Raw genomic sequence first — 21930 nt, 5'->3', positions numbered from 1 at the left:
ACGACCGGCTCACAGTCGGCGTATCTGTACGTAGTAGATGCCCCAGGCAGCAGACGGATATGGACGGATACCCGCCTTACATCCGAACTAAATTATCCGTCCTACTTTCCGCGCCGCGATCTCGAGGAATTCCTTCCAGTGGATATGTCTTCTTAAGGAATGTGCAGTCTGTCTCGTTTGCGTTGAACTCGAGCACGGCCCAATTCTGCCCCATCTTCGACAATCTATCCACGATCAGCTATCAAGTACTAACCGTGCTGTGAAACCATCACCATGGGGAAGATCGCAGCGATGGAGTACTTCCGTGTTCCACCACGGTGGCTGTTCGTCAAAATCACGGACGAACTGGGCGTCGCGGGGTGGGGAGAGGCGTCTCTCGAGGGCCATACTGAGGCTGTCGAGGGCTGTCTTGACTCGTGGTTTGAGAGGTATAAAGGGCTGGAAGCTGAGTATGTCATGTCCTTACTGCGTCCATCCAAGATCTGGCTTATCATGCATATTCTAAACCTAGATGATGTAGAGATATCGAAAAAATCTGGCAGCTCTCTTGGCGTGGGGGCTTCTACCGTGGAGGGCCGGTATTCATGAGTGCTATGTCTGGCATTGACATTGCGCTATGGGATTTAAAAGGTTTGTAGTAGTGGTTCAATTCCAGTTGATTTTTCCCTAGCGGGATAGGATTTCTCAGAGTATAACTAGTTATGTACACTGACACACGACTAGCCAGGAAGCTTGGAGTGCCGATCTATCACTTGCTTGGTGGCAGAGTCCGAGACAAAATCCGCGTCTACGCTTGGATTGGCGGTGACAAGCCCAGTGATGTCGAAGCTCAGGCGTATGTTTTCTCAGTCGCTCATTTTAGAGAATCACCACTGATATCGCTGCAGCCAGGCGCGCAAAGACCAGGGGTTCCACGCGGTGAAGATGAACGGCACGGGAGACACGGCATGGCTCGATTCGCCATCAATGCTACAAGAAGTCGTTAGCCGGCTGAAATCTGTGAAGGCGTTAGGACTAGACGCCGGGGTTGACTTCCACGGACGAGTGCATAAGCCCATGGCCAAACGCCTTGCGAGAGTGCTCGAACCACATGAACCGCTCTTCATCGAGGAGCCCCTCCTCTCGGAACACATTGGGGCTATCGAACAGATTTCCAAACTGGTCACCATCCCGATTGCTCTCGGTGAGCGACTGCATAGCCGCTGGGATGTCAGGCCCTTCCTGGAAAGTGGTTGTGTGGATATCTTGCAACCTGACATCTGCCATATTGGTGGCATATCCGAGATGAGGCGCATCGCCGCCATGTGCGAGGTCTATGATGTTGGTGTGGCACCGCATTGCCCGCTGGGTCCCATCGCTCTCGCAGCCAATGTGCAAGTGAATGCGACGCTGGCGAATTTCGCCATCCAGGAGATGGGTATCGGTATGCACTATAACAACACGGGACAGGATATCACTAGCTATATCACCAATCCGGAAGTTTGGAAAGTGCGGGATGGGCATGTCGATGTGCTATCTGGCCCGGGCTTAGGGATCGAGATTAACGAGGCAGAAGTCAGACAATTGTCTGTTGGTACGAAGGCGTGGCAAACCCCTGAATTACGAGGGCCCTGCGGAGAACTGCGGGAGTGGTAGAAATAAAGACAACAATTAAGACAAAGCTTTCAAGCACCTAAGTTGGGTGCTGACCAAGTGTATACAGAAGCCAGTGCAATTCTGCTGCTTCTTCCATATTGACTGTTCATATGATTTCATCGGACTGTCATCTTCTTTTAGCTGTAGATTTCCGAGGTAGGCCTTATGTTTCCCGCGAATTTATACGACGCCATGCCGGTTGTATTCGTACTCTAAACCCAGAAAGTCCCTGTCATTAAAACCAAGCAAAGCCCGCCAACATTCAGTGTGGTCATTCGTGGCCCTCAAATCCAAGCACCATCAACCGAGTAGCAACTCCCACTAACGAAAGAGCTCTCAGGCCCCAGTAAGAATCCAATCACATTTGCCACCTCTTCAGCAGTACCCTGACGCCGGAATGCAATGGGGTCATCGAAAGGCGTATCTGCTGGTCGTCCAGTCTGGTCATAAAAGCCCTGCATCATGGGAGTATAAATTGGGCCCGGCGCAACGGCATTGACTCGAACCTCTCGGTAGCCATTTTCCTTCGCAGCGACTCGAGTGAGGCCCAAAACGCCGTGTTTGCTCGCAGCATATGCACCATGATTGGCAACGCCTGGGAGCCGTTAGAGAAAGAGGGTGTTTTTGGAGTATTACTGGAAGGGGGAAAGCTGACCAGTTGTGGCATGAATGGAGGCCATGTTTACAATCGACCCGCCATCACTGATGTTGTTGAGCTCTCCCCGGAGACAGTACATCAAGCCTGTCAGGTTGACACCGATGATTTTGTGCCATTCATCGTCGTCCAGTTCTGCTACCGAGTTCATGCCGTGGCCTTTTCCGATGACGCCTGCAATATTGGCCGCTCCATCAAGACGGCCGTGTCTGTCCCGAATCTCAGCAATCCAGCTTTCTATTTCTTGTCTATTGACAATATCAACTTTTGTGATCATGTAGGGAACAGATGGTGTGATGGAGGTGAAGTACGATTCAACTTCACCAAGGGCGTCTGAGTTGACATCGGCGATGCAGACCGTTCCCCCGCGCTGTGAGATGAGCTTGGCGGTCGCGAGGCCGATTCCGCTGCCGCCACCTGTCACGGCAATGACCTTGCCTTGGAGAGACATGTTTGGGCAGTTGCAGGTAAGTTGTCAAGGTACTACTGCTTGGGGTCGCATGATAAACATCAAGCATAGTGTCGGAAAAGTAGGCCGAGTGGGGCGGAGTGGGTTTCCGTCGGAAAGCAAATGGGGCTTTTATTGGTCCGAGTTATCCGATCCGTTAAACTAAACTTAGTACCCTCGGGCTTAGTTGAAATGGTACACGCTATTGAAGCCAGATACAACCTAGAAACGAGCCTCGTTAGTTGTCCGACATCCGGAATTCCTTGTGCACTGAGTCCCTACCATCGAATCAAACTGGCCCCATCCCGTTAGGTCGCCCAGAGAGTCACCAGGACTGACATGTAAATCATCCAGCTGACCCATCGCTGCAAGGCCTGGGGATGTTATAGAGAATCCTGCTGGCAGACCTCCCATATTCGAAGAGAATGGCTCAACCTCCTCAGCCCTTGCATCCATTGTGGAATAAGGCTGCTGCGCTGGTCGCTCTTCAGGGGCGGCCGCAGCTGGAGCAATTTGTCGGACGGCCTCGGCACGAAGCTCTTCCAGGACAACACAATATCGGGAGGTCAAGGATCCTTCTCCGGCCACTTTCATGATCTGCTGCTGACAGCGCTCTGCGGCGGCGAGATATGGCCGATAGACTTCCTCCGGCTCCTTGCTGTGTTGTATAGTGTAGACATACAGGATGACAGACGCAGAGAAAGCAAAATAGGGAGTAAACTGTAGGTTTACATCAGTAACGTTCTTGGACGCACGTCTCTGTGGGGGAAACCGCATACCCAGAAGGCACGAAGGAGTTGCTTTGCTTTGGTCATCATGTCCACTATGCCGACAATTTCCAGTGCAGCATGCAGACACTCGGAGACACTCTCATTAATACGATCCCTGCGCTCGCCTTCTCCTGGTTGTCCTGAGCGGGTGCTGTTTGTCAATCGGGAAAAGTTACTCAATAGTAATGGGCGATTCGTCAGAATTACTGTATGCCAGTATGCTAGATTTAGCACATTCTTCTGTCGCTGGAAAATCAAGACCAATGGGGCGGTGTTGGAGTTTCCTTGATCGAGAAAACTGGCCATTTCCATGCGCCATGTTTTCAGTTGTTTCATATATTTTGTTGTATGATCGATCCGTTCAGTCATGGTCATGGGTTGGATCGAGTAGACATCGCTCAGAACACCACTCAATATCCGACATAGCCTGTAGCAAACTGATGTCAGGTTTCGATGTGACAAACATCGGGGATCAATTACCTTGCATAGCTTATTGGTCCAAACATGGTAGATAATCCGTGTCCACAAGGCGAGACGGACCTGCTTATGTTGCCATCGATCTCGTGGTCGTCCACGCATGAAGGGAGCTCCTGATCAATATCTTTATCGTTAAAAGTGTGCGGCCTCCCAAGGGCCATGCTAAGATAGTTGTCGAGACTATAGGCGCTCCAAAATGTGCTGCGCCGGCACTGAATTTCGACCTGGGTCATAGAGCTTGAGTACGCGTGTCTGTTTCTATGTAGCCCAAGAGCAAATATTAACCGGGCGATCGTCCCGAAAAGGCTCCAGCAGTCATTGATCCGGGACTGTGATAGAAACCAGAGACATTGGCAGAGACGAACTTGGATGCTTGCAAGCCTCACCGTTCCCTGCTCCTTGGACAATTGGTGATTCGCTGCTTCAAAATATCGAACACTGTAGGATTCTTAGCATTCCCCCGGGATCGGTAAGATGGACGAACGGTCTAGGAGAGGTACAAACCTCGTCTCGGCCTCTGTCGCAGACGAGCTGTGGGTCGAATGTTCCTGTGCGATAGCAAAAATCATGAATAGTACAGCTGTCTGAGTGGGTGCCGCATTCCTATCGTGCATGAGACCTTTGGTCTCATAAAACTCCTCGTACCATTGCTCGATAGTTGTTCGATGTAGAAAACGGTCGACGGGTACTGCGAAATCAAAGTACCTCCGAAGAAGGCTAGCTGTGTCTTCTCGGTTTAGCAACAGAGCAAATGTCGGATCGCTATACGTCGACATGATACCTCCAGCGTTCAGGCGAGTATCCTGGTGAAGCAATGGGGCGTCACCGAAGTTGAAGACGGATAAGCCGCGTGGAAACGATACCGACTGCCCAAACCGGCTCTGGACTCGGGAGAGGAACGAGATACCCGATGAGGGGCCTACATAGTGGCCCTGGAGATCTATCTGGGTGGGCTGAGGCGATGCACGAGAGACGGGGTCGGTGAGCGGCATAGATTCATCCTGCCGGGAAGCAAGGCTCAGTGGTTCATCCACGGCGACTGGATCGTTGATGTCATTACTGTTGGTGTTGTTGTTGAGCACACTCGCCGGTGGCTGGCTGTCAACATGAGTAGGTGGATTCGCAGCGAGCTTGGGCGACGGCCCAACTCGGGTAACGCGAATCGCTGGTCGTCTGCCTCTTGTGTACGAGGTATTGTAGGAGCAAGTCGCCGCCGCCAGAAGACACACGTCACACGGTTGCTGGCCATTGCAGCGAACCTTTCTCCTGCAATTCGTCTCAGTCACTACTGCAGGACAGGAAGGGGTGTTGAAATGGCGCCTCCGCTGGCGGTGGTCTCGCCGGACTTACTTCTTGCAACGGTCGCAGGCACGCGTGACCCGCATCCGACTCGATCTCCGGGGCCATCCATCCCCTGAATTGGGCGTGCTGGGCAAGGTAAAGCCGTGCTGGGCTCCAGGAGACTGCATGTTGCACGCGGGACCGTCTCAGCGTGGGGATATGTCGTGGAGATGAGGTTGGGGTGATGGGACTCGTGGCCGAGGTGCGGGGACTTCTCCGGCCCGTGAGCAGCTAAAAGTTTTAGGGTTAAAGGGGTGGCTAAGCTGGCGCTACAAGATATATATACTGGATATTGTTCTAGCTTCTCTTTCTCACATTAGCTGAAATATACGTATTCATCTGAACCTCATACTACAGAACAGCAACCCCTTCAATCATGGCCCAACAACAGCACATCCTTCTGAGCAATCTATACTTGGCGGTCAGTGTGATCCTCGACGTGAACCACTTCAGTCTGGTCAGCATGGCGCTTCTCCTGCGTGAATGTCGTCGTAGGCGCCCATTTTGCACTGCTTCTGGGACTCGTCTCCTCCAACATACGGTCCACCTGCTCCAGCGACAGGCCCTTCATCTCAGGAACCAGGAAATACGCAAAGGTTGCACCCAACAAGCAAAGTGCACCCCAGAAAAAGAACACCTTGGGTCCCAAGTTGACGGCGCCCTCTTCGTCACCAGTCATGTACGGTGCAATCACGGCAAGGACACAGTTCCAGAACCAGCAGGAAGCCGTTGAGATGGCCACTCCGCGCGACCGGATGGGCAGTGAAAAGGTCTCTCCAACAACCACCCAAGCCGCTGGACCCCATGTCGTCGAATAGAAGAAGATCTGGAAACAGATGACGGCAATCATACCTTTGACTGCCGTTTCATTGTCTGGCTGTGCTGTTCCGACGGCACCAATGATGTACTGCATGAGAAACATGCAGAGGCCCCCATACACCAGCAACGGCCGGCGGCCAAATCGCTCGATGGTCCAGAACGCGAGAGGAGTGCACACGACGTTCACTAGAGTCGTAATCAGAGACATGAGAAACGGGTCGGAGATTGTTCCAAGCTGCTGGAAGAATGTAGTCCCGTAGTAGAAGATAAAATTCATGCCGGATAGCTGCTGCATTCCTTGAATTCCTGCACCGACAATGGTTCTTCGAATGTTGGAACTGGGGTTGGTGATGGGACCTTTGAAGCAAACCAGCCACGAGCTGATATATCCGTTCTCAGGACTGACATGACACTCGTACTCGTGGTTCGCCACGATTTCGGCGAGCTCGTTGCGAATATACTCGGAAGTGACTGGCTGCTGTCGAATGAAAAAGAGTGAATTAGCTGCTGCGTCAAGCTTTCCCTTCTTGACAAAGTATCGGGGCGATTCAGCTAGAGGTGGGCGTAAGTACTACATTTGCACCTAAGGAGGGGGAAGAATATACGTAGGAGAAACAGAGCCGTCGCAAGCGCAAGAGCCCAGATGAACTGGACGCCAATGGGGATACGGTAAGAACCCGTGTCGTTTCTGCCCTGGCTTGCATAAACAACACAGTTTGCAATCAACAATCCAATCGTGCTGCGGACTATGGGTCAGCCATACTCAGACAAAACACTGACTCGCGGCAGACGTACATAGAGAATTGATAGCCAGACACAACAGCGCCACGAATCTTCTTCGGTGAAACTTCAGACATGTAGAGGATGATGACTGCAGATTCGAAACCAACACCGAGACCCGCAACCAAACGGCCGATAGTCATGGCTGCCAATTGACCACTGCTGGCAATTTGGATAATGACGCCGCAGCTAAAGATAGCACAGCCCATGAGGATGGTGATACGACGACCCCAGAAATCCGCCAGGTCACCTGCGATAATCGCACCCAGGAACGTTCCCAGCGACAGTATTGAAGTCATGAGTGACTTGTCAGAAGACGGAATCACGAACGGACGAGAAGAATCGACCGGGGCGCCAGCGGCAAAGTCATACTCCATGCCGGTATATTGCTGGATCACAAAGGGTGTACCCAGCACCCCTGACATCCACCCGATATCATAGCCAAAGAACACCCCGCCAAAGGCAGCTGAAGCGCAGATCACATATGCCTTCCAGGAGATAGGAGCTTCGATCCTTGATACGTCAACCGTTCCACTGGTAGTCTCAGTATCGACGGCCATTTTTGCTTCGGCCTCCTGCAAGAGAGCTATGGACAACTCAAATGGAAGAAGTTATTCGTAAAAATAACTGATCAATGGCACCAGAGCGACAGCGTAGGGACCCAAGGCTTTTAAACGGGTCTCTATGCATGATTACCTTGTCCGATAGGCACATTCTCCGAGCAGGTCTGGTGTAAAACGCGGAGGCTGTTCAATTTGCGAGTAGACCGTATGCCAATCGGATGTCGGAAAAGACTCGAAAGGAGCGCGAAGAATCCTCCTCGACTGATCACTCTTTTCCTGTCCGCTTGGGTACCAGCGGAACCTATGCACCAGTGAAATGGGAGCAGTTTTATCCGTCCGCGGCCGGCTAGCTAAACTCCAGAACTGCTTGAGACAGGGAGACATGCCCCCTTTATGATGTCAACCAGTCAAACAGCTCGTCGTGGACATTACTGGAGATTACGGAAGTAACCACCGGGTGATGTATTCACCCATGAGCTAAAAATCTAAACGGAAAAGGTTTTCTTTGGAGCTAAACATATTGAACATATTGGTAGACGCTATCTTCCTCCATCGTTCCTTGATCCTGCTGAGAAGTCACGAAGCTATGTAAAGAGAAACCAACCACAACAAACTAATAAAGTGTACCAAAAACGGACAGGCTGTCGTATGCCTGGCCATTTGGACCGAACATCACATTGCTCTCACAAGAAGATCCAAGAACAGCATTGTTGATCCATGCAGCCTCCCAGTAATTCAGGCCAGTTGCGCCCGGAATCGCCTTGAGGGTCGTAGCCAGTCGCTGGAGATATTCAGTCTGGCCGGCTGGGCTCAGGGGGATATCTAATTGATCCGGAGGAAACGGGTACTCCGGGCTGGAGCACTGTGTCGGCCAATTTGTCTCGACTACCTGGACCTCCTTATTGTACTGTGTCGACAAACTAGTGAGACTCGCGGTCAACGCCTCCATGGTAGCACCTTGGCCCCAGAACGGGTAGAAGGAGACGGCGATGACATCCCAGTCATCGATGGACAAAAGGCCGGTGCCCAGGACCAGGTCGTAGAACCAATGCTGTAGCTCGCTGTCATCTCCATGAGCGAGGTGTGTCACGATCTTGGTGCTACTGCCCAGCGAAGAATCACGAATGGCCATTGCGGCAGTATGTAGGAGGCGAGCAAGGTTCTCTGGGTTCTCAAAATGCCCTGTTGGCCAGAGCAACCCCGAGGGGATCTCGTTGCCGATGGTGATTGTCTCGGGATGCAGGCCCTCTGCTGCAAAGGTTTCGCACACTTCGCTGGTATAGGTATATACTTGCGTTTCGAGCGAATCGATATCCTGTGGCCAGCCGGTGGGAATGTCTTGGAGGTTCGGATTGGTCCATGTATCGCTGTAGTGAAGGTTCAGACCAAACATCAAGCCTGCATTGGTCGCCCGGCGTGCCAACTCCAGATTGTACTGTATTCCGTAGTCCCCGTCAACAGTCCAAACACGCTGACGAACCATGTTGACGCCAGCTTCCGCAAGGATATTCTCTAGGGGCATCTCGGTGCCCAGGGAATTCTTGTAGACGACACCATTGTCCCGTTCTTCGACTATGACAGAGGACCAGTCCACACCGATATATTGCAAAGGATCTTGTCTGGGCTGCATTTCGTATGCTGAGACTGAGGCAGCTGGCCATGTCATCGACATTAAAAGTGGCAAGATGATAACGAGCATGATTATAGTGGGCTGGGGAGAAAATTCAAGACTGCTTCTGCTGGCACAGTCTCAATTGCTGGAACTTTCGTCACCATGATATATACGGACGACGTGGTTTCACATGGGGTGAAGCGAGATTCGTCACAACAGGCTCTGCCCAGGCGGACAATCTTCGGCCGCGCAAGAAGCTGTACAGCAGACGTGGGTCCATTCATTGGCAGTCTTGGAAATATCGGATGTTCTACTCTGGAACAAGGGGTTCAGTAGCTCTCCATCCCCCTTTTCCAGTTTTCTGCACCATCGGATATCTGTAGTGTCCAAGAAAGTAAAGCCCGAAAAACAATGTCTTTGCACACGGCAGAATGAGCAATAATGAACACCAGCAGGACCAAGACGGCAAACTCAAGAGATATCCGGGGGTATCTGTGGAGTTCTGACACAACAGCTAGTATGACAGGCTGATACTGACAGTGCCTCATGCAGGCTTCCAGGGATGGATGTGCCCCTGAGAGCTTCGGCCAATTGACAGCCATCGGATATGCAGAGTGGTGGAGTCCCGAATATTTACATTGGCTGAAGAAAAGGAATACCCAAGACGGATATGGGTCCATCACTGACCACTTCCTGATATGGCCAAGAGAATGCGGAGGAACACTTCCTGGGAGAATCGTGCGGGGAAATGTAGAAACGGAAAAGTCGGGGAAAGGAAGTATAAAAGACGGTCTGAAAGGCAGTGAATAGCTCACCAGGGCGCTCTCTAACTGTACCTCACAGTTTTATCCCGGTTGCATTCCAGTCGACCTTTCGTTCCCTTTTGCGACAATGAAGCTGCGGCACGCGCTGAGTGCTGCCATAGCCAGCACAGGCTTCGTCGCTCATTCGATAGCGCAAGACTGGCCGTTGCATGACAATGGCCTCAACAAGGTTGTCCAATGGTAAGTCTCTCGGACATCAATGCAAAAGTGAGCATCGACGTGCTTATACGTCCCTCAGGGATCACCATAGTATCCAGGTGAATGGAGAACGATTGTTTCTTTGGTCAGGAGAAGTAAGTAGAAATTCAGTTCCACCCAAAGCACCAAAACCTCATGATTCTGCCAGTTGCACCTATGGCGAATCCCTGTGCCCGAGCTATGGCGCGATATCCTCCAGAAAGTCAAAGCCGCTGGGTAAGCGATGTCCATTGTACCTAACTGGACGGTGCTCATGGAATCAGTTTCAACGGAATAGGCCTGTATGAACACTGGGGATGGCACGCCCCAAACAACGAGACCTTGGACTTCGAGACCGGCGCTCATAATTTTGCTCAGGCATTTGAGCTCGCAAAGGAAATCGGCCTTTACGTTGTCTACCGACCTGGACCGTACAGCAACGCCGAAGCGAACGGCGGAGGGTTCCCTGGCTGGCTGACAACTGGAGAATACGGCCCTCTTCGCGATGATAGCGAAGAATATACAAGGGCCTGGACTCGATACGCCGAAGCGGTTGCGGAATATGTCCGGCCACATCTCATCACCAATGGTGGTTCTATCATCATCTGGCAGATTGAGAATGAGTATGGCAACCAGTGGCTGGACAGGGAGTTGAAGACACCCAATGAGACGGCCATCAACTATATGCAGCTCCTGCAAGACAAGCACAGGGAGTGGGAAATCGATGTACCTCTGTCGCACAACAACCCCAATATGTGGACGCGATCGTGGTCGAAGGACTACAGCAACGCCGGTGGTGAGGTTGACATGTATGGCCTCGATCACTACCCAGCATGTTGGACTTGCAACCTGGCTCAATGTCTCCCAACCAACGGCGATGTGGAGCCGTACACTGTGTTTGATTACTATGACCACTTCCAGGAGGTCTCGCAAACGCAGCCCTCGTTTCTCATGGAGTTCCAGGGGGGCTCGTTCAACCCTTGGGATGGACCTGAAGGCGGTTGTAAGGAGAACATGGGACCTGAATGGGTAAATCTCTTCTTCCGCCACAACCTGGCCCAGAAGGTATCTGCAGTCAACATTTACATGCTTTACGGAGGCACAAACTGGGGGAACATTGGCTTTCCCGAGGTCGGCACAAGCTACGACTACTCAGCCCCTATCCACGAAAACCGTTTGATCGGTGACAAGTACAACGAAGGGAAGCTTTTTGGTCTGTTCATGCGATCTGCGCGCGACTTCACCAAGGTGGACCGAGTAGGAAACGGCACGGGCTACGCTACAGATGCTGATATATTCACAACGGAGCTTCGCAACCCTGATACGGGCGCTGCCTATTATGTGACCCGCCATGACTACTCGCCGTCTACAGACCTGACCAGATTCCGTCTTCATGTTACCACTCAGGTTGGAAACCTCACGATCCCGAGCAAGGGATCGATTACTCTCAATGGAACAGAGTCCAAGGTTCTGGTCACCGACTTCAGTATCGGGTCATCTGGCAAGAAAATCACTTATTCTACCCTGGAGGTTCTCGCGGTGAGCGACCTAGGTGACCGCCAGATAGTCGTATTCTGGGCCCCTGAAGATGAGCAGGGGGAGTTCTTACTTCAAAACGCAACGCTGGGCAAGGTGATGAGAGGAAGCGGCAATCATAATAATAATAATACGATCACTAGGACTCGCAACGGAATTGTAACGAACGTCGTCACAGGGCCAGAAAATACCGTCATTGACTACAGCAACAATGTCCAAGCTGTGGTGGTTGATCGCCAGTCCGCTTACAAGTTCTGGGCTCCTACTTTGGATAATGACCCTCTCGCATGGGAGAATTCTACAGGTAGGCATCCAGTAGGGGTTACACTTTGGTTAATACGCATGGACTAACCAGGCCTCGACAGTGCTCGTCCATGGGCCGTATCTCGTCCGCACCGCGCAAATCACAGGCAATACGATTCACGTCACAGGTGACTGGGACGAGGAGACCGACATTGAGATCTGGGCCCCGAAGAAGGTGACAGATGCCACTTTCAACGGCGCTAATCTCAACGTCTCCAAGTCAAAGTACGGAAGCCTGATCGGCACTCTTCCTGCAGCGGAAGTTACCATCGAAAGCCTGGCTGCCAGTCTACCCAGCCTTGGTGATTGGAAGGTAGCAGATAATCTCCCAGAGACAGCAGCGGAATATGATGACTCCAATTGGACTGGTGATTAATAGACCTTCTGGACGTTTCAAATCCTCATAAACTGACTGACATGGCACTTTACAGACGCCGACCATATGCAAACCCCCCATTTCGTTCCCCCTGACACCTACCCTGTTCTGTTCGCCGATGAGTATGGCTATCAAGCCGGCAACATCCTGTGGCGCGGTCACTTCAATGCCTCAGAAGACGAGCTGCCCTCGGGTGCCTACCTTCGTGTCATCGGCGGCCTTGCAAGCGGCTTTTCAGTCTATGTCAACGGTGAATTCCTTGGGTCATGGCTCGGGTCGATGGCCAACAAAACTGGAGAGCTTGCGGTATCGTTCCAGAATGCGACCCTCAAGACGAACGACGCGAATGTGCTATTCGTCATTCAAGACACTATGGGCAAAGAGCAGCGTGAGGCCGCACCGGATCCACGAGGCATTCTCAATGCTACTTTGTACGCTGCAGACGGCTCGGCTGCCAGTTTCTCCTCGTGGAAGGTTGCCGGGAATGCTGGTGGGAACCATCTCCTCGAGCCGGTGCGCGGTACATACAACGAAGGTGGACTACATGCCGAGCGCCTTGGCTGGCATCTTCCTGGCTTCGATGACAGTGATTGGGAGTCTGGAGTCCCCGCTGACGGATTCACTGGAGCGGGAGCACGCTTCTACCGGACTGTGGTGCCATTGGACATTCCGAGGGGCTATGATGCCTCCATAGCATTCCAGCTACATACTGACAAGAAGGCAAAACTTCGGGCTCAGCTCTATGTCAATGGGTATCAGTTTGCAAAGACCTTGCCCTTCATCTCAAACGAAACAACATTCCCTGGTACGTACTTGTCAGTGGACGCTCACATGGGAAAGTCGAAGACTAATGTGCTTCACAGTGTTCCCCGGAATTCTCAACTACAATGGCTACAATACCATTGGTCTGAGCGTCTGGAATATGGACGAGGCGGGCGTATCGGTAGGGGTACAATGGAAGGTCATGGGTGTGCATCGATCAGCATTTGATCCTCTATTTCCTAGCGAATACTTGAGACCCGGGTGGACGGATCGCTCCCAGTATGCGTGACATACGTGTCATGTCTTTTATTCCTTGGGCTTGATTTAACTTAGGTGACGCATAGTCTGTTTTGTGCATTCTTTCTAAGTACAGATACATCTTGCATTCACTTGCAGTCCAGCCTAAGAACATCCGGCTTCAATGCAAATTAACAGCGTACACGCATGATGGCTTTACATCCAGCACACGGGAAGTGCAACAGTAAGAACAGAAGCACTAGAAAGCGACAACATCCTCCACATACTACTATAGTTTGCCACCCAATTCCAGATATACCCCAGCTCATACAAAGTTGGAAGCTCCATCATCAGGGCCTGAGTTGTCGCCACTTAGCCCGTTTAGTATACTGCGCCCATCTTCAGCAGGCAATACTCCCATAACTGTCCTTCGTAGCCCGCCACCAAGCAGACTCAACGTCACCTTCATTGCAGCCAATGCCAGTAGTGAATTTCCACACCAGAGTACCGCTGTCGTCTCTGCAGCTAGTGCGGCTGGGCGCCGGGCACCTCAGCTCATCCCAAAGCCTCCCGCAGACAGCCGGGATCTCGGGGACGTCGGGAGCCGTGATCTCCCAGTCGTAGTAGAGGTTAGGGGGCGTCCAGGTGTTTTCGCAGGTGGCGGCGGAGGACTGACTAGCTAGTGCAGCCAGTGCCAGCAGAGTGGTTGATTTGATAAAATGCATTATTGCGTTGGATTGGCGTTTGGTGTGGAGGAGAAAATTGAGATATTCAGTGATTGTGCAGGACACAGTCAATTTAGGCTTTGTGGTACTATATATACCTTTGTCTCCGGATTGTCAGGCCTCCCCCCGCTATGATTCAGAGGGTCCAACCCCGGGGGGCCATGGGGGCTATCATGGTTAGGCGTACAATGGAAGCGGAGAGTATCAAATAAAGATAAAGCAACCATTTGCGAGTATCCTTGACAGGGCCTGAGCCTTGTGAGACTTGGCCGTTCGAGACTCAGGGACCTCCTTCCTCCCCGCCAATAGAGGCCAGCGACGCTGTCCACCTTGTTGGTTGGGAATAATGCGTTCTTTCCAGATTTCCACTGCGAGCCACCCCCTCTGCCAGCCAAGCTCATCACATTCCTGCGGCGTCCTCGCCGCTACGAGTCGGCAAATCGGTGGCAGGCCCTGCATCGCGCGGGTGGCCTGCCGTCCATGTAACCGCCCAGTGATCGGCGTCAATACCAATATAGGAATCAGTATAAAGTTCCACTGCTAAAGCCTCAGTTCCGATATCACTCGTGCCGTATACAATGCTAGAGTAGGGACGTGCCGCGGGGGCAGGACAATCTTGGCATTCGTAGACGGTGTCAGATAATAGCGTTCATTGTCGATTCCACGAGCCGGCCATTGAAAGCGCAGTGTGTATCGCCAAGATAAGCCTGGTGACTTTGGGCCGCGTAACAATATCCATAAGACTGCTCTGACCCAGCAAGCATACAGTGTACAGTTTCCATAACCACCCCCAGCGTCCGTTGCAATGGCAGTATTTCATGCTCTAAGCGACGCTCGTAAGTTGATCTACTTCCTTTTTGTGGCCTTTCTGCTTCGGCCTGCAGCATTCCCTGTTGACCCCCCGGCGGGTAGTCTGGACTTGTAAAGCGTGCCAGTGAATGGTTCTGTACAGTCTCTTCATCGGTTGGATAAAAGAGATGACGCAGCTCACTCCGGCTACGGCAACATCGCTTGGGATACTGAACGCATCGCTGTTCAGATAAACTGCATCAAGTACGAGCTTGACGAAGTCAAAACCATGGCACGAGTCCTCGAGCACACGCTCTTCCCAAACAGCACGAGCAGGCGATTGTAACTGCTTGGGCATGCTATAATAGCATCTCAATGGCGTTCAGAGCTAACGAGCAACCTCCTTGGCCAGGAGCAACCGCCAGAATGGGGACCCAAATCCAGATCGGTTGCTGGGGCATGATAACCTGGAACCCGGTCTTTGGCCGCATCCGACCCTCGGACAGAGAAAGCTCATGCGGTGGCTCTCTTTGATTACTGGACCCTCACCATCTACTTAGGTGTGCCAGACAGAGGCACCCCGGCCGGTGGGAACGGGGTGTCCGGGGAGTTAGTTAGGGTGTTAGGGCAGCCAGTACTCAGTAGCCACGTATCAGTAAGGTGGGACGGATGGGGATCAAACGTACTTAAGATTCCATTTTCCTTTTCTTAAGGTACCATCTCCTTCGTATCCCTTCGATTATAATGGCTGGCATGGGACGGCTACCCCCTGAATTGATTCTTCACATTGCCAAACACCTCGAGAAGCAAAAAGATATCAGCTCTTTCACCCGCTGCAGCTGGAGACTTTACAACCTGCTTCACCGTTATCTATGCCAATTTAATTCTCACCACCGCAAGGGCTCGGCATTTATATTTGCAGCAGAAAATGGGTACACCAAGCTGGTAACCAGGCTGCTGGAAGCAGGTGCCGGTATTGGATCCGTCTCCGTGAGAGACACTCGAGATCGAGTAGTAGATGAAGACGGTGCCTTGATCAACCCACTCATTGTAGCCGTACGAAATGGGCACGTGGCAACTCTGGGAGCATTACTCAACGAATCTCGCCCAGGTCTTGCATGCTCCCCGGTTCAACTTCGCGCAGCCCTGCACTGGGTTCTCCGGTGTCGTAGGGCCGACCTCTTTAAAATGATTATCGCCAAAGGCCCACCACTGGGCTTGCCGGATAGTGACGACGAGGATTATGACATGCGCAGTAGACAGGATACTGCTCTGGGTGTTGCCATCGCCGTTGGATGTGATAATGCGGTGATTGAGCGGCTTCTGGAGCAAGGGGCCCATGTCGAGGAGCAAGAAACGCCCTGTCCCTGGTATGAAGCAACGGTCCAACGTGGCGGGCAAATGCTTGACCTGCTGATCAAGTACGGCCACCGGCCCAAGTCAGATAGAGTCTTGTCTCTATTAGCCATGAATACTGACGACCCCACCACCATCAAGCGCTTCACCATCGACATGGTGGACTGGGGGATGGATATCCATATCTACGGTCATATCGCACTATTCACGGCCGTGGAGCAAGGCCACTTTAACATGGTCAAGTTCTTGATCGAAAATGGCGCGAATCCAAACTTGACCTGTGAATACAATAACTGGCGAGGTCCCTTTAACATAACCTGGATAGCAGTGCAAGCGAGGCATTTCGAAATACTCGAGTATCTCGTTGTCGAACAGCAAGTCCAACCTGATCGGGATGCTCTGGAAAAGGCGCGTGAGATGGAATTTGAGAAGGCGATCTGTCTCCTTTCAGGATTTTCATACAAGGACATTGCGCCTAAGCTGGATATTCCCTCCTACATCGCGATGGTGGAGGAGCAGAGTGGCAAGCCGTCCGCTGACTTTCATGCTACGCCCCGACTGCCGTGTGCGTGCCCGGTCAGTGAACCGGCTGCTCTAGGCTTGATTCAAATGCACCGTAACCCCCTGCTGGACATGCAGTGGCCACTAAACTGCCAATGACGCGATCACGGATGTGGTTGTGTATAGCGCTTTGATTAGCCACTGTGCTACCCTTAGCCCAACGCATTTAAAGTACGGCCAGTACGGTACGATATGGTAACGATATCCCGCTTCTGGGTTCTGCCAGATGCAGGTATTGCCCACAGCACACGAGTCGCTCACCACATCCTGTGTGTGCTGTAACCGGATGTTGCTGAATGCTTGAAACGCCGCGGCGATGGCACCACTTGTCGCAGTCGGCGACTCAGCAGGTTTGCCCAGTGCATTATCGAATGACATGGTCAGTACAGCCGATTACTGCGCAAGCTAGGCGGAGTAAGATAGGGCTATGAGGAACATACCAGCGTCAGCCTCCACCACAGTCTCGGGAAAACTCACTCTATATGGGGTATAAATGCCTAAAGAATTAACAACTGGAAGCTGAAACTGCGTTTGTTCAACAGCATAAAAGCACATTTGCGGAACGATAGATCAGAGGAGCTAAATCATGTCTTGGATAAACTACTAACACAGTTAATACCTTAACTTTAGTAGTTTGCGTCCCTGGATCACATCACAGTATAGAAGCCATTTGCATCTAATATGTCCGTATTGATAAAGTCCTGACTGAAGAAATCTTCCACTGAAATATCGATCCCATCGAAAAACAAACTATCCTGTGTACCGTTGTTGCTGGGCCCATTGGCCATCGTAAAGCCAGGGCTGATGGAAGGTAGCTGCATCTCGTTGGTTGCGTCCCCGGTATGCATCAGCCCACAGTGGTCCTCTGTCTCTGTATTACTATTAGGCGTGATCGTGGGTGGGAGTGTCAGGGTGTGAATTTTTCTTTTGGATTGCTGGCCATCCTGACGCGGGAGGGCGAGCGAATGGCCGAAAATAGAGGCCGGTGGATGTTAGGACCGATGATTGGGGAACTCTAGAATACTCCAGAATGAACTGAGATCTACCTTGATGGAGCCGTGATCTGATAATGATGAGGCTCGCATCTGATGTGCATTGGAGAGCTCGGACTCGTACTGGTTGAGATGGCCAATCTATTTATCTATCGGTTAGCGTCCATAGGTGAAAGGCTGTATACAGGGGTATAACAGAATGGAATTGAAGCCAGAGGTAAGGTGACTTGCCAATCTTTCCATCAGCGGCCATGTGGTCGCCATATCACGAATATAGTCTACAAGTCTGGTGAATGCCTCACGCTTTTCCTCTCGCGCGCTGAACTCGGTAGTGACGCTCAGCTGCAGTTCGATGGTTGCTACGATAGCAGCACAGTGGCACACCAGGGGATCAGTTAACCGGAATTGTTTCTGTTTCAGGAGTCCAAAGATCTTAGAGACCCAGTTCACATGGTAAGCGGCGAGCCAGGAGGTTTGCTGAAGGCAGAGTTCTGGAATTGTCCGGTGGCCTTGCAGCTGGAGCATGATGAGGAGTGGGTGATTGAGGATGCATATTGTAGTGTGGTAAAGTAGTCGGCTTAGGAACCATGGAGACCAGTATTCTTTATTTGCGTTCACTTCCTCTGCAGATCGGGAGCTAAGGTTAACCGCCTTGAAGCGGTGCACTGGGTGAATATTGCTGCCTATGCTCATTAGAAGGGACATGTGGCGTGCATAATCAGATTTTAAAGACCAAATTGGTTCGTCTCTAGATCCGGTTCTGCGGGCCCTGATGTAGCTCGTTGCCCTTGACCAGCCCTCACTCAGGCAAGTAGTGGCCATTAATATACCCTTCTCGGCATATATAGAGCCGCCACCATTGCCATCTAGATCCGACGGGCTCATGATGGTGCATGGAAGACGCGGTATTTCAGGCTTAAGCACTCCCCCCTCGTCCATGATTTCCACCAATGGTGTGGTGTAGCCATAGAGTCTTTGCAGTAGAGCAATGCTCCAATAGCATCGAACTTGCTCTTCAAGCTGCTGGGACTGAGCTCTCGAAGGCTGCTGGGGTACGAGAGTGGCGCTTGCGAGAGAGCCTAGCAGGCTACAGCACAGAGTGAATCTATCAAGATCGCCGGCTACCAGCAGTAAACCCTGGCGTTAGTTATAACATTTCTCGACTGTCTGGCAGGGTCAGTGTATTCTACCTGCAATGTCACTACAAGCTATAAGTATTAAAGTTTGTAATGTCGAGAGCTCGATGATTCCATCAGAGATACGTTTTGTGACAAGGAAGAAGGCGAATTGTGAAAACACTCTTGTCTTCGCGTCGATATCCACGCCGTTGCCCGAGTCCGGGTTGAAACGCGCTGTTACAGCCAGAAGCCCATATATAAGCTCGGTATCGCGGCAGTGCAGCGTGGAAAGAAACGTGCCCCTATAGAAAAGCGGAAAAGGTTGCGATTCGATCTGGTCTAGGTAAAAGGAGGTAGTGTCGAGGATATCTGACCACGCGGGTTGGAGCAATTGGACGACGGAGTCAACTGCTAGGGGTGGTTCATGAGGTCTGGCAGTCTGTCAGTATGCGGAGTGGATGTGCAATGGTATAAGATCAACCTGGCTCTCTCCGCGAATAACCGGATGTCAAGTTCAGCAACCTTGAGGCGATCGTCCTATATGGTCAGTAAAATTGACTCGTGCATAACGCGATTTCTATGCCTACCCATGTTGCGGAACCATCATTCTGCCTCGGGCGTACGGGAGTGTGTCTCTGAGCAGTTCTATGAGAAGCTCCATCACTCTTGTAGTGGCAAGGATGGTTCAGCCTGCGACACTGGGAGCAAGCAGGCTGCTCTCCTGGACACTTGGACTTCTTACGCCTGGGCTGAAGTAAGCTCATATTAGGGGCTATTTAGGTATGGGACGCACCGGCACGGTTCACACGCCTGTTTGACCCGGTTCAACCGCCGCGAAGGAGCGACAGGCATTATCTCGACTGAGCGTGGGAGAAAAAAGAGACCCGTCCTTCCGTGTGCCCAGCCGGAATATCGACGTCGGAAGACGGAAGAAGAGGCGAGATGCCAGAGTCAATTGCGTGCTAAGCTGTTGGGGCTTGTCATCGAGAGTCCCTTTCATTGGTTCAGAACGATGTACTCCAATATGGAGTCAACAAGACACGGACATTTAAACACCTTGTGTGCTGGCAGTTTTGAGCAAGGAAGCGGGAATTATTTCACCATTTCATGTCATGATGCGCGTCCCTATGCTTTTTGTCTTGTTCGCCATCTTTGCGCCTCACACTTTTGCAGACTGGCAATATCTCTCACGTCCAGACCTATCTCCTCCGAGACTGAATATCACAGTCCCTGCGCACTCTTCTGTTGCACCAGGCTATCTCTTTCTCGCCCAGTACCTCGGCTTCCAGGAAGGTAGTGTTGGCCCCGAGCAGCCAGGAGCTTACATCTTTCGGGATGATGGGGACCTTGTCTGGTCGGGATTCGGATACTTGGCCGGCTGGGTAGCTGACTTTGGTCCCACGACCATCAATGGAAGCTCAGTGCTCAGAGCCTTCCAGGGCCTTTTGGACTCACCACACGGGCGTATGCACGGTGATCATAGCGTCTTGAATCAGGACTACGAGACTGTTAAGATTTTGCGGGCGGCATCGCATCGACTGGTGTCTTGTCATGAATTTCAAGTTGTTGACGGCGGCCGCTCAGTCTTGATTGAAACGCCTGTATCTATCCCGATGGACCTGAGTGCGTATGGCGGAGACGAGGATCAGAAGTGGATTGTTAGCAATGGCTTTCAAGGTACGTTCTGCTGTTTATGCCAATGATATACCACATACTGACGCCGTTTAGAGCTTGATATTGAGACGGGAGAATTATTTTTCGAATGGTATAGCGCGGAAAATGTTACTCCGAACCGTATGTTCAGCGCCTGGATACATGCCATATCTTAAGACTGACAATAGCTTCAGGCAGCGCTTTCCCATTGGAGTCTGACGGTGCCTTCAATGCCCGCAGCTCCCTTGACGCATGGAACTACTTCCACATCAACAGTGTCGACAAAGACGACCAAGGGAACTACCTGGTATCCGCACGCAACTTCGCCGCCATCTTCAAAATCAACGGCACAAGCGGACAAGTACTGTGGCAACTGGGCGGCATCGGCTCCGACTTTGACGTACCCGAAAACGCCAAATTCGCGTATCAGCACGACGCTCGTTTCCGCTTCCGTTCCAATGACGGTACAATCGAGCGCATCTCGCTCTTCGACAATGCGGACCACTCGGCGCCTGGCCGCTCTATCAACCCCTTCTCGCGTGCACGATATATCGAACTGGATCATACTACAGAGACAGTACGAGAGGTCCATAACTATCGACCTCCTGATGATCTTGTAACGCACTCGCAGGGGAATGTTCAGTTCGTACCCGGTGGGAATGTCTTTGTTAACTGGGGCCAGGCCGGCGCTGTTACCGAGTATAGCAGGGACGGCCAGGTGTTGTTCCATGCGTATCTCGACTCGCATCCGAACAAATACGTCCAGAGCTATCGAGGATTTAGATCTCCTTGGACAGGCCACTCTAGCGAGGAGCCTGCTGTTCTAGCCCTAGCTGATTTGGTCGGTCAGCGGTCAAACTACGTGTCAATCTACGTATCGTGGAACGGAAATACGGAGACTGAGGTGTGGCAATTCTATGCTGCAGGCGAGAAAGCAAAAGAGAGGTCTCTAGGAATGGCGAAGCGGACTGGCTTTGAGACGAGTTTTGAGATAGATCTTGGGCTTGCTCTGGTGGAGGATTGGAGTGACATATCTGTAATAGCCGAAGCGCTCGATTCGAAGGGTAATGTATTAGGCCGAAGTAGAGCAACAGCACTGACAGATCAAGCACCGTACGCCTCTAGAAAGAATTGTCAGGGTCAATCGTGCGTGGACTTTGGTGCCGTTCCGGAACGCCTAGAGTTGTGAGTGCCGGGATGACACGCCGTAAGGTATAGAGCCACATCATTAAATCAAGTTTGTTCATAGTTAGAACGACACTGGATCTGAATGGTAGTCAAATCTTAAGTAAAAGAATCTTTTGTTACAGGATCTTGCATGAATGTTGCCGGGTGAGTTGGCTAGGAGGTGTAGATGAAACTACCAAACCATGGCCATTGGACCTTCACAATGGCTGGCTAGTTTAATCTGCCTATAAACT

General features: G+C 51.7%; 10 protein-coding genes across 10 annotated transcripts; 4 read left to right on the top strand and 6 right to left on the bottom strand.

Moving 5' to 3' along the window:
* Positions 1–273: 273 nt before the first annotated feature.
* ASPVEDRAFT_52874 (uncharacterized protein) lies at positions 274–1635 on the top strand (the record flags this gene model as incomplete). The annotated part of the gene is made up of 4 exons (XM_040814713.1): positions 274–449; positions 521–630; positions 724–835; positions 888–1635. The coding sequence occupies 4 exons, from the start codon at positions 274–276 to the stop codon at positions 1633–1635; spliced, it is 1146 nt and encodes a 381-aa protein (XP_040667883.1).
* A 142-nt stretch (positions 1636–1777) lies between these two features.
* On the bottom strand, positions 1778–2831 carry ASPVEDRAFT_656160 (SDR family NAD(P)-dependent oxidoreductase). Its single transcript, XM_040815821.1, has 2 exons — positions 2291–2831; positions 1778–2230 (listed from the first exon to the last, which is right to left on the bottom strand). The coding sequence occupies exons 1-2, from the start codon at positions 2739–2741 to the stop codon at positions 1920–1922; spliced, it is 762 nt and encodes a 253-aa protein (XP_040667882.1). The 5' UTR covers positions 2742–2831; the 3' UTR covers positions 1778–1919.
* ASPVEDRAFT_656164 (Zn(II)2Cys6 transcription factor) lies at positions 2832–5513 on the bottom strand. Its single transcript, XM_040815822.1, has 6 exons — positions 5336–5513; positions 4490–5251; positions 3989–4423; positions 3518–3935; positions 3021–3458; positions 2832–2960 (listed from the first exon to the last, which is right to left on the bottom strand). The coding sequence occupies exons 1-6, from the start codon at positions 5452–5454 to the stop codon at positions 2922–2924; spliced, it is 2211 nt and encodes a 736-aa protein (XP_040667881.1). The 5' UTR covers positions 5455–5513; the 3' UTR covers positions 2832–2921.
* A 176-nt stretch (positions 5514–5689) lies between these two features.
* ASPVEDRAFT_887807 (sugar porter family MFS transporter) lies at positions 5690–7485 on the bottom strand (the record flags this gene model as incomplete). Its single annotated transcript, XM_040818418.1, has 3 exons — positions 5690–6697; positions 6751–6884; positions 6941–7485. 3 exons carry the CDS (start codon positions 7483–7485, stop codon positions 5736–5738), a joined length of 1641 nt encoding a protein of 546 aa, XP_040667880.1. The 3' UTR covers positions 5690–5735.
* A 616-nt stretch (positions 7486–8101) lies between these two features.
* On the bottom strand, positions 8102–9154 carry ASPVEDRAFT_133408 (uncharacterized protein; the record flags this gene model as incomplete). The annotated part of the gene is made up of 2 exons (XM_040807031.1): positions 8102–8719; positions 8759–9154. 2 exons carry the CDS (start codon positions 9152–9154, stop codon positions 8102–8104), a joined length of 1014 nt encoding a protein of 337 aa, XP_040667879.1.
* Positions 9155–9991: 837 nt separating this feature from the next.
* Positions 9992–13367, top strand: ASPVEDRAFT_52869 (glycoside hydrolase family 35 protein; the record flags this gene model as incomplete). Its single annotated transcript, XM_040814712.1, has 8 exons — positions 9992–10104; positions 10163–10217; positions 10271–10338; positions 10386–10932; positions 11026–11941; positions 12003–12308; positions 12372–13121; positions 13180–13367. 8 exons carry the CDS (start codon positions 9992–9994, stop codon positions 13365–13367), a joined length of 2943 nt encoding a protein of 980 aa, XP_040667878.1.
* A 90-nt stretch (positions 13368–13457) lies between these two features.
* On the bottom strand, positions 13458–14040 carry ASPVEDRAFT_887782 (uncharacterized protein; the record flags this gene model as incomplete). The annotated part of the gene is made up of 1 exon (XM_040818416.1): positions 13458–14040. The coding sequence occupies one exon, from the start codon at positions 14038–14040 to the stop codon at positions 13717–13719; it is 324 nt and encodes a 107-aa protein (XP_040667877.1). The 3' UTR covers positions 13458–13716.
* A 1506-nt stretch (positions 14041–15546) lies between these two features.
* On the top strand, positions 15547–17291 carry ASPVEDRAFT_656122 (uncharacterized protein). Its single transcript, XM_040815820.1, has one exon. The coding sequence runs from the start codon at positions 15574–15576 to the stop codon at positions 16843–16845; it is 1272 nt and encodes a 423-aa protein (XP_040667876.1). The 5' UTR covers positions 15547–15573; the 3' UTR covers positions 16846–17291.
* A 279-nt stretch (positions 17292–17570) lies between these two features.
* On the bottom strand, positions 17571–19708 carry ASPVEDRAFT_192534 (Zn(II)2Cys6 transcription factor; the record flags this gene model as incomplete). The annotated part of the gene is made up of 5 exons (XM_040809120.1): positions 17571–17824; positions 17924–18859; positions 18929–19295; positions 19444–19600; positions 19650–19708. The coding sequence occupies 5 exons, from the start codon at positions 19706–19708 to the stop codon at positions 17739–17741; spliced, it is 1605 nt and encodes a 534-aa protein (XP_040667875.1). The 3' UTR covers positions 17571–17738.
* Positions 19709–19983: 275 nt separating this feature from the next.
* Positions 19984–21698, top strand: ASPVEDRAFT_887771 (arylsulfotransferase family protein; the record flags this gene model as incomplete). Its single annotated transcript, XM_040818415.1, has 4 exons — positions 19984–20533; positions 20585–20650; positions 20704–21591; positions 21613–21698. The coding sequence occupies 4 exons, from the start codon at positions 19984–19986 to the stop codon at positions 21696–21698; spliced, it is 1590 nt and encodes a 529-aa protein (XP_040667874.1).
* Between the last annotated feature and the right edge of the window lie 232 nt (positions 21699–21930).

This window comes from Aspergillus versicolor, assembly GCF_001890125.1.
Source record: "Aspergillus versicolor CBS 583.65 unplaced genomic scaffold ASPVEscaffold_5, whole genome shotgun sequence".
Taxonomy (NCBI): Eukaryota; Fungi; Ascomycota; class Eurotiomycetes; order Eurotiales; family Aspergillaceae; genus Aspergillus; species Aspergillus versicolor.
This window is presented reverse-complemented; position numbering and strand designations above follow the sequence as displayed.